Source organism: Capsicum annuum, chromosome 8 (genome assembly GCF_002878395.1).
Source record: "Capsicum annuum cultivar UCD-10X-F1 chromosome 8, UCD10Xv1.1, whole genome shotgun sequence".
Classification (NCBI taxonomy): Eukaryota; Viridiplantae; Streptophyta; class Magnoliopsida; order Solanales; family Solanaceae; genus Capsicum; species Capsicum annuum.
The window spans coordinates 172,292,072-172,302,219 of NC_061118.1; the positions used below are offsets into that span (position 1 = coordinate 172,292,072).

The 10,148-nt window shown below is 34.3% G+C and overlaps 2 protein-coding genes across 2 annotated transcripts; one reads left to right on the forward strand and one right to left on the reverse strand.

The window, feature by feature from the left end:
* Positions 1-589: 589 nt before the first annotated feature.
* LOC107840576 (probable BOI-related E3 ubiquitin-protein ligase 2) lies at positions 590-2,410 on the forward strand. The gene is made up of 2 exons (XM_016684480.2): positions 590-1,371; positions 1,471-2,410. The coding sequence occupies exons 1-2, from the start codon at positions 1,036-1,038 to the stop codon at positions 1,975-1,977; spliced, it is 843 nt and encodes a 280-aa protein (XP_016539966.1). The 5' UTR covers positions 590-1,035; the 3' UTR covers positions 1,978-2,410.
* Positions 2,411-4,461: 2,051 nt separating this feature from the next.
* LOC107840577 lies at positions 4,462-9,825 on the reverse strand. Its single transcript, XM_016684481.2, has 2 exons — positions 8,903-9,825; positions 4,462-5,646 (listed from the first exon to the last, which is right to left on the reverse strand). Exons 1-2 carry the CDS (start codon positions 9,197-9,199, stop codon positions 4,804-4,806), a joined length of 1,140 nt encoding a protein of 379 aa, XP_016539967.2. The 5' UTR covers positions 9,200-9,825; the 3' UTR covers positions 4,462-4,803.
* Between the last annotated feature and the right edge of the window lie 323 nt (positions 9,826-10,148).

The following is a 10,148-nucleotide window of genomic DNA, read 5'->3' on the forward strand; positions in this document are numbered from 1 at the left end:
AGGAGTTATTCATGTATTGAATTTAACATAAGTAATATTATGCTTGTTTAATTGTTTAATATAAAATTCAATATATATCAAGTACAGTATTTGATTGTCATTTTAACATTCATATAAATAAAATATGACTAAATTTATACTATATTAATCATACAAGCTAGAAGATGGAATACTTAAATCTTTCATAACTAAATTCTTGATTTTCTTTAACACTCGCATTATTCTAACCAATAATCAAACGAATTTTTCGTATAAATTTATAATATTTTTTTAAGAGTATAACTATAGAGCACGACTTAGTTATTGAAAAAATTAATTTTTTATGCTACTTTTTTTCATTTTTTGGTCTTCTTACGAGAAGTCTCAAATTTTATAAATAAAAGATTTGAAAAATTATTTTTTAAAATTTGTCGTGTACGCAACCAAGAGATATTAAATGGAAGTTTAATTGTCTTCTATTTTTCATTTATCATAAAATAAAAATGAAAAGAATGAGTTAACAAGGAGTGGGAATCCAATTGTTTTAAAGGAAGGGAAAGAGACAAATCCTGTTATATGTAAAAAAGCTGACCCTTTTCCCTCTTATTCAATCCTAAAATATTCACTTTCCCTCAAATACGACAACCAAATTCAATTCAATTTTCTTTTCTTATTCTTCTTCTTATCATTAAATTAAATAAATAATATAATTACTCCTTAATTAATTAAATATAGAATTCAAGAAGTCTGACCCGATAGTCAAGTCACAAAATCTGCATGTGTACGTACCCTTTAAATGCCATCGAAAAAGAGAGAGAGAAAATAAAGAGAATCCTCCCTCTTCCTTTTTTTCCTCTCTGCCACTTTTTCAGGTTTTCTGTTTCTCTCTATAAAGAAAATTCAATTATTCACCTTACTCGAGACCTTTAATATAATTCACCTTACTATAAACACACACAACCAGTACAATCTTTTTTTGAAAACTTGTGAAATGGGGTTAAGTGCTTGAGATTCTCTCTTTGAAAAGCGAAATCAATTTCTTTTTTGTTTACGAATATGGCTATACAAGCGCAGATGTATACGGATAATTTTGGGTTTTCGTTAGGGGGTTCTTCTTCGCAGGATTTGATGGTGGAGAATAATAATGGTTGTGGATTTAATCAGTTCTGTTTTAATACGCAACAACAACAGACACAGCAACAACCCATTATTCAACAGAATTTTCAACAGCAACAGATTTTCACCCAGAAATTCGTCAATCAGAATTTGATGAATAACAACATTCTGCCTAAACAGTACGGTAATATTGCTGAATCAATGCCTTTTTCTCAGTTTCTAGCTACCGAGATTGAAAAACAGAGGATTGAAATCGATCAGTTCATCACCTTACAGGTATGCGATTCTTACCTTTTGCATCAATTTTTGTCTGTTCATGTTCGATTTGAAGAGAATTTTATCGATTGATTTTTTGTTTTTTTTTGTAAAATACAGAATGAAAAATTGAGGTGGGTGTTAAACGAGCAGAAGAAGAAACAGCTTGCATTGATCTGGAGAAAATACGAAACGAAACTTTTGTTTCTGTTAAAGCAGAAGGATGAAGAAATTGATAAAGCGGCAAACAGGACAAAGGAGCTAGAAGAATACTTGAAGAAAATTGAAATGGAGAATGAAGCATGGCAAAGAATCGCCAATGAAAACGAAGCCATTGTTGTGTCATTAAACAACACAATCGAACAACTAAAAGAAAGTGGCTATTTTTTGTCGACTAATGGAGGTGTGGAAGAAGATGCAGAATCTTGCTGTGATGTTCATCATGATGATGATGAAGAACAAAATACTACACGAAAGATGATTTGCAAAAGCTGCAATTCTCGATTCTCGTGCATGGTTTTCTTGCCTTGTCGACATCTTTCTTCATGCAAAGCTTGTGATTCTCTTCTTCATCAATGTCCTGTTTGTGGTGTAGCCAAGAAAGCCAGCATTGAAGCTTTGATTTGATTAAATCAAAGAATAGAGCCTTTTGCTTCGCGGGAGGTTTGATGCACCGGCCCTTCGCTTTACGGAGAAAAATTTCATCAGAAAAGAGAAAAAGACATTGGTAAATGGGTAGTAAGCCTAACGGAAGCTTTTGTGCATTGCATTGTGGAGAAAAGTGGAAAAGACATTCTAAATGGTTAGTAAACCTAACGGGAGCTTTAGTTCATCGCCTATCACTTTACGGGAAAAAAATTTCACCAGGAAAAAAGCATTGGTAAATGGGTAGTTAAATTCATTAATTTCTTTTTTTTTGTTAAAGTACTTTTGTCAGGGAAGATTTACTGATCTGTTTTCGGGGTTTTGTAATTTTGTGTACTTTTTTTGATGAAATCCCCTGCTGGAATTGCTGATGATATGATGAAATGATGAATAGTGTTACTGGTGTTTTAGTGTACAGTGAAAATATGAGCATCTATTTTAACCTTTCTTGGAGATGTTACTTTTTACCTTTTTTGGTGGGATTTTAATTCTTTGGCTTTTACCGTGAAATATTTGATTTGATTTGATTATTCATATCTGACTCATAATATAGCAGTCGTTTTTTGTGTGTAAGTAGTAAGTTGGAACCGTGACATATAAAGTTGATAGCAATTTGTCAGAATTTAAGTATGGCTCCTCCTGTTTTTACTCCCTAGTTCCTTCCCATTTTACTTTACAAGACCTCCGGTAAATTTGTCTAGTTGGTTAAATTTGGATTTGCACATTTAAATTTATTTTGGCTTAATACATATAGACACTTAAATTTGTCAAAAATATTCATTTAGTCATGTTTCAATCAACTATTTTAGTTTTTAATATAGTGTTTTAATTATTTACTTTTTGTAGTACTCATTTTGAAATTTTTTTGTGTGTTTTCATTTGTATATTAAGTAGTTAAGTTAATCAATTAAAATATGTCATCTAATATTATACCCTCAAAAAAATAAATTTAAAAATTTAATCCAGTCTAGTTCAAGAACCTGATTACTTATGTCATTTATTTTTAACCTTGCTCTTAATAAGAATATTTCTTTTCTTAATATTTGAATTTAAAATTGTTAATTAAGAATTTAAGCCGTTCCATCTTAATCAATGTTGAAGTAAGCGATGTTGATTGATCGGTGAGTTAAAGAGATTTACGTAGGCCTAATGCTATAGCACTGTGCCTAAACTTAAAAAAAAATTGGCATGGATAAAGTGACGGAAGATAAGCTTTTAGTTTGTCATTCAACTTTCCTTGGTACGCTACCTAGGTCTCCTTAATAATTAATTGACTAAAGTTATCATATTCTTAATATCGTACTTTGACTACTTTCATATTTGTAATTTTGTCAATGTTTTGAGGTTTTTAGTAAATATGGTTTAGTTCTGGATGAGATCGTTTGCTTGCTAGTTAGAAATGGATCATTCTATGTATTGAGAATTGCGTAAATCGACAAGTTGTTTGGTTATAAAATTTGAAACAAAATAATCTCTATAGGTTCTAGCATAAGTTATTTCATTTCTGGCTGATCTTAGAACATATCATCAAATCAATTTAATTCCCTTTTAATATGACTACTGCATATATGAAAGAATCGATATAATTATTTTATATTAAAAAAATAAAATGATGAATTATTAATGACTAAATTTAATAATTAATTTTGTACATTATTAATATCTATCTAACTAATTCTTACATTGTTAATTTATTCGGGTATTAAATCTTATATATGTAATATCACGTTTGTAGTTACGTAGGACTTAGAAGGTAAGTAATTTATGTATAAAATTAATACGAAATTTCGTTTGCAATTTAAAAAATCACATATGTAACACATATACATACCTACTCAAGGTTTTCAGTGTCGTTCAGGATCGTTTGCTTGCTAGTTAGAAAGTGAGTTATTTACGTATAAAAACTAATATAGCTAATACCATTTGAGTTGTTCTATAAAATTCACTTGCAATCTCATATAAATAAAATCCACCCCACTTTGATTGGGATCTGTACTAGTAGCAGTAGCATAAAAAGAAATGGACAGTCCAACACATTGGCAATTACAAGGTTACGTTAACAGAAATTCAGAAGTTAAGTGGGTTTGTACTGTGCACAGCGTACGGCCGGAGAAAAGTGGACTTCATTTTGTGTGTCGTATTGGGCTTTTGATCTAATTGCGTGTTGTAAGGCCTCTTTTGTCCCATATTCCACTGTGGGCCCATTATAACGTAACGCCTTTTGATTTGATTCTCCCATCTCCAACTTGGTTTCCTTTTAGTACGTTTTAATCTGTGTGCAGTGGTTCTGGATGATTGTGTTTGTTGATTGCAATGGTTCTGTGCAATAATTAGTGGTAGGCTAACAATTACAGTGGACGATAGAGACAAATCACTGATGATTGATAGTGATAAATATTAAAAATGCCCTACTCAACAAGATGTTTTCAACGAAACATAAAATGTTCTTAATAAGCAAATGGCAAGTGAATCAACAGAAACTTAGAACTCATATCTTAACTCAAACAACTAGCACATAACCTTCAAATTGTTGTAATATTATATAAATCGAATGTTACAGTCCATCCTAGAAGCAAAATACTACCAAGATATCTCTTCAATCAAAAGATATTCCTCATCAAACTGAGAATCCCTAACACCGAAAGTAAACTAATTTAATCGCCGGATTGGACTTAATATAGGCTAAAAAAAGAGGCAACCGGGTGCATTAAAGCTGGAAGGGCCGAACCATGAAGGTTTATTCTACGCAGCCTTACCCTGCATTTCTGACAACAACATGACAAGTTACGCCAAGGCTCCCCTTATGACCTAATATAGGCTAAAACCAAAAAATTGACTGACGATAATAGCAAGTCCTAAGCCAATTGCTATCAGCGAAGAAGCCCAAGTGAGCTTCTCTGTTATTCTAGGAACTCTATCCTTCAGTGCCTGACTACACGAGCCTATAAAGACGGTATAGCTTCCCATTGCTATGACAGTACCTACCAGGAACATACCCAAGAAGGCAGCACCAGCCACACGAGAAGGCAAAGCAAGGGCAGGCAAGACCATCATCAGTGCATCCGGTTGCAGCCCATGGACAATTCCAGTAGCAAAAGTTGCTAAGCCTATCTTTTTCTTCTTCCCAACGATGGGGGTGTCAATGCCTTCGTATACACTAACATCACAGTCACCATTTTCAAGGGCAACGCATGGTGTAGGAACTTCAGATGCTTCCTTAATTCCCATTGCTCCGATGACAAGAAGGGTGAGGCCAACGACTCTTGTCCCCCATGTACGAATAACTTCAATGTGGAGTCGGTCCTTTAAGACAAGAAACAATAGGCCAAAAATCAACTGTCCAGCATCATGGCCACAGCCCCAAAGGGCTCCTACTGCCGCACTCTCCATTGCTGTACGTCCTATCGAGAGAGGAGCCAAAGCAGCAAGATGGTCAGGACCTGATAGGGTGTGAAGGCAACCAGCAAAGAAACCAGCCCATGCACTTGTTAGTAGTTCATTACGTACGAGTTGAGTCCCCACTGCTGCGGCAGCTGGACCCCCAGCCTTAGCTGCACGTTGGAAACTAGCAAAAGCAGGTGAAACAATGACTGGGTGGAGGAGCATAACTAGCATGGCTGAGACTAGGACTACTGTACTTGCAGAAACCACCTGAAAGGAATCAAAGTAATCATAAGCCACATTGAGGTATATGGCATAAGTGGCTTTTTCTTGATAGATGAAAATTTAATGCATATTTAATATGCTTTTATTTTTCTTTTCTGCTAACATAGGGTCCCATAGAAAAAAAATGTATCGAATTGTTTTTTATATTTAATTTTCTTGTGCGCTACTGCACGGCATAATAAAGAAGTTCAATGTAACATTGAGAAGAGATAAGAGTCATCTTAGCTAGGTGAACTTCTATATGTATCTCCAGGCGTAACATCCCAGTAAAAAAAATAACTGTTTAAAAGGTTCATCTTCTGATTAATGCTAAAAGCTAACGTACAAATTATTATAGGATCATCTTTCCATACATGCTGCAGTTTTATAGATTTAGTAGTTTCTTACTTCTGTCAATACCTAAAGTCAGGCATGTGCAAAGGAATGAAAAATAGCAAGAGCAGAAGGTTTATTTCTATACAAACAGCTCAAGGTTGTTGAAAATCAAAGATGTCCATGAAAAGATATGAACAACTACTTCTAAAACATTCACAAAAAATGGTCCACGTTGATGAGGACAGAGCTAAATACTCATTCAATACATACCCGTTGGTTGAATCCTTTATTCTCTTAAATTCAAGATTGTTTTTCTTCAGATTTCTAAGTTTTCAATTTATGTAGATGTGAACATTGTATGAGATATTTTAGGCTACAAAAAGGTGAGATACTTTCATTGCCGAATTCAACTTATACAAAACTCCAACTGTAGCAAAAATGGTTTAGTTGGTACTTGGAACTTACCAAACTTCTTTGCTATTTTATAGTAAGAAAAATGAAAAGCTCTGCACCAGTTGTACTTCTAATCTTGTGCTTCGAATTGCACTTTTTAATTGTTCTTTAAAGAAGTTAATCATCATTATGGTTGCCCTTAGTTTTAACAATATAAGACTTATGCAAATTGGATCGTTACTTCACAAGGCAGGGGAAAGGTTGCATACACACCCCAATCCTTAGACCCCACTTGTGGGATTACACTGGGTATTGTTGCTGTTTGTAAAATAGGATTCTTGATTCCTACATTTCTAGAATCTAGGGAACTCCCCAAATTAAATTTCTTAAGAAAAACTAGAAGAAAGGATACATCACCAGATGACGGATGCTTCTGAAATTTACTAAATGGAAGTTTACGAGAATCTAAAATTCAAGTTCAAAATGCAAATTCATACTTTTATTAGTAGCACATAGATATTACAAGTCAAAAGTACAAAATACAACTGATTAGCTTCCTGGCATTATGCAAAACGGATCACAACTTGAGACCATCACCTTAAAAAGGCTTCAACTAACACACTCACTCAAAACAGTCCTAAAACCAGCCTCTCCATGATAAGCATTGTTATTATTAGTCCTACAATGGAAATCATAGGAGCGAAAAAACCAAACTTGAGTTATCCCTAATCTGGCTAGTCCTAACCTGCTAATCCTAGCCATCAAATGCACAAGACAACAATGGCAACTGCAACTCCTGCATAATTCCTACCCTGATTTGAGTATATTCCTTTACTGGCGTCTGTCTGTACTTAGAAATGAGCATTTGACAGCTGCTGATTAGGAATGCATGCTGCGCTGACACAAGAAGGCCAGATCCATTTATGAGAACAGCACCGTTGCTGTCTATGTACAAAATTATGATTACTTGACCTAAATTACATGCTAGCACACTCATCGTCCATCATAGCTAGATATCTCTACTACTTTTACTTTTCTCCTTGCATTATTCTTGTAGGATCTTGTCCTACAATTTCCGCTACTATCTGTTGTTGCATGTGCTTCGGTTATCGCATTATTTGGTTGTTGTTACTGCTCCTTGTTTTCCGAATGCTATGTAATGTTTTCCCTATTATTTGCTATGCTCTCTTTACTTCTGTATTTCTCTTTTCAAACTGCTTTGGTTTGCATTACTTGAGTTGATTGTTTCGCAAACAACCTCTTTACCTCCTCGAGGTAGGACTTACCTCCCCAGACCCCACCTGTTACACTGGGTTTGTTTTTGTTTTACTTTTGTCCCTAAAAGTGAGTGGTTCCTCCCTTCAACAACTTCTACAGCCAATAGTAAGCATGTGAGAAATGTAACATCACGAATAAAAACCACATTTACATTTAAAGATCAGAAATGACAAACCAGACTAAGTGAACCAATGTAGGCCAGTTTCCAATTGGGTGACTAAGTGCAAGATTGGCAATGATTTACTAGCACAACTGTCATAAGATCATCAGAATCAAGTCCCATGTTAAGCTTTAACTACTATTGTTTTCCTCAAAGTGAACTACATTTCAAATTACCTAGTCCTTTGGATCAGTTTTAAACACCTATATTTAGGATATCCTGAGATTAGTTCAAGAAAAGAAAGGTAGCAACTTTTTTTTGATAACCAAAGGCAACAACTTTCATATTGAGAAAAATTGACTTGATCATGGTACAGACGAGAAAAGGTTGTCACCATCAAAGCCAACGATAGAAGCTTTGTTTCACATGAAGGATAAAGATTTCTAGACCCTAACTGCAATTGAGAGAGCTCAATAGACATGCAAAAGGTTTCACTCACCTACTTATTACTTGGCATCGATGTGAAAATATTGATAAAGATAAGAATGTTATACTCATTTGAGGTATTTGACAGCTTATGCCAGATTGTGATGACTGATGAATGCTTCTTTCAAGTAACCAAAGATTCTGTTCCCATCAAGCAAGCATACAGATTATCACATGAGCAAATTCAAGAAACTGGAATTCTTAACCTAATCATCATTCGGATACAATTATAGCAAACACAAGCCAGTAGCAGAAGATGCCAAAACTTTTCCACCAGAAACTACTAACATTTTGTGTATTAACCAAAGATTCTCTCCATAAATTTACTATTTTGGAAGCTATATAAATAATTTAGGAATTTGTGCTATTTTCGATACAATAGCACAAATATTATCACACGAGCAAATTCAAGAAGCTGGAATTTGTGCATAATCATCAATCAGATACAATTCTATCAAATAAAAATCAGCAGCACTTTTCCACCAGATAGTAAGATTCTGTATACTAAGAGGAATTCAACTACCATGAACACCAAGAAAAAGCAAACTAGTTACACCAGAAAGCAGCTCAATTTTATCCAATATCCAATAGGCATTACCAAATTCAGATTACAAAACGGCAATTAGAGAACTGAGAAGCAATTATCCGGAAATAGAATAAAGCTAGTACCTTTCGTTGCGGAGACAGAGTTTGAGCAACCCAATTGAGAAAATGGGTCTTCTGACCCGACCCATCAGGCAAATCCTTCGATGTCGACGAATTTCCCACATGCCCATCACCAAATCTTGAGGAAGAGGTAGAGCCAGAAGACGAAAACTGGTGAAGACACTTGCAAGAAAGCGAATTGGGTCTTCTAGACTCAACATTCACAAGGGAAGGGAGTGTTGTAGAGGAAAATTGGAGTTGGGGAAGACGAGGAAAAGGCTTTAGATGGGGTTTAGAATTTGTATAGATAAGCCTCTCCATTACAATTGGTACTTTTCCTCCAAATACACCTATCTTTTTTCTCCCTCTGTGACTGACTGTTATTTGTCTGTTCGTTGTTATTAGTTTGGATTAGTTTAGCAGTATCTGTAGAAGATGTTATGAGAATATGCAGAAAGAGAGAGAAGAGAAGAGAAGGTAAACGGAGAGAAAGTACTAGTGGAGTAGTTGATGATACGTAACACACTCGTGCATTTGATCCATTCTTTAATTACTGTATGTATGATTAGAATGTAATTATGGGTTATACATTTTTCCTTTTTTTATTTTGGTTTTGTACCATCTGGAGATACGATTTAACCATGAGTTGCTAAATGATTTCTCCAAAATTGAGAACTGATAAACTCAAAATTTTAAATTTGATTGTCTTGTTTTTTTTCATCTTCTTGACAAATGTCCCCGGAGAAATTAAAATCGAGAAGCACCCTGAAGTGTGGTATAACAAAGTGATCCATCTATCTTCTAATATGAAACTTCTGATTCGAGCATTAAAAAAAAAAAATAGATAATTTTTTCCTTAAATTGTAGTATCTTTAAACACAAATTTAAAGTAGAGTGGAGGGGGAAATAGGTTAGATTAGAAGTTAGAATTGTACACATGAGTTGGGTAGAGTAGAGTTTAGGTGAGTAACTCCAATTCCAATAAATAAATGTAGAATTAGTTGTTACAACGTGGACAACAAGGGGAAATAAGATACACAAGTTCAACTAATATGTTTAGTCATAACTATAATGAAGTGATTCATGTAAATATATGAACAAAGTCTAATGAAGTACTAAGCCATGAAAGATACTTCGATCATGCAAAATTTTGGGCTCTTGCTGCAACACTCAATTAGTAGAATTAGTAGAATGGGTCTAAAATGTGGTTTAGTTGATGGAACTAATACCTAAAACTCAGTCTATGATTAATGTGCATTTGATAAAAGGT

What these genes read in the sequence shown, in the direction of transcription:
- LOC107840576 (XM_016684480.2), top strand. Translation starts at nt 1,036, where the DNA reads ATGGCTATACAAGCGCAGATGTATACGGATAATTTTGGGTTTTCGTTA. An exon ending in ATCAGTTCATCACCTTACAG is followed by an intron (nt 1,372 to 1,470) that starts GTATGCGATTCT and finishes TGTAAAATACAG; the next exon opens with AATGAAAAATTGAGGTGGGT.
- LOC107840577 (XM_016684481.2), bottom strand. Translation starts at nt 9,199, where the DNA reads ATGGAGAGGCTTATCTATACAAATTCTAAACCCCATCTAAAGCCTTTT. An exon ending in CTCTGTCTCCGCAACGAAAG is followed by an intron (nt 5,647 to 8,902) that starts GTACTAGCTTTA and finishes GATTCCTTTCAG; the next exon opens with GTGGTTTCTGCAAGTACAGT.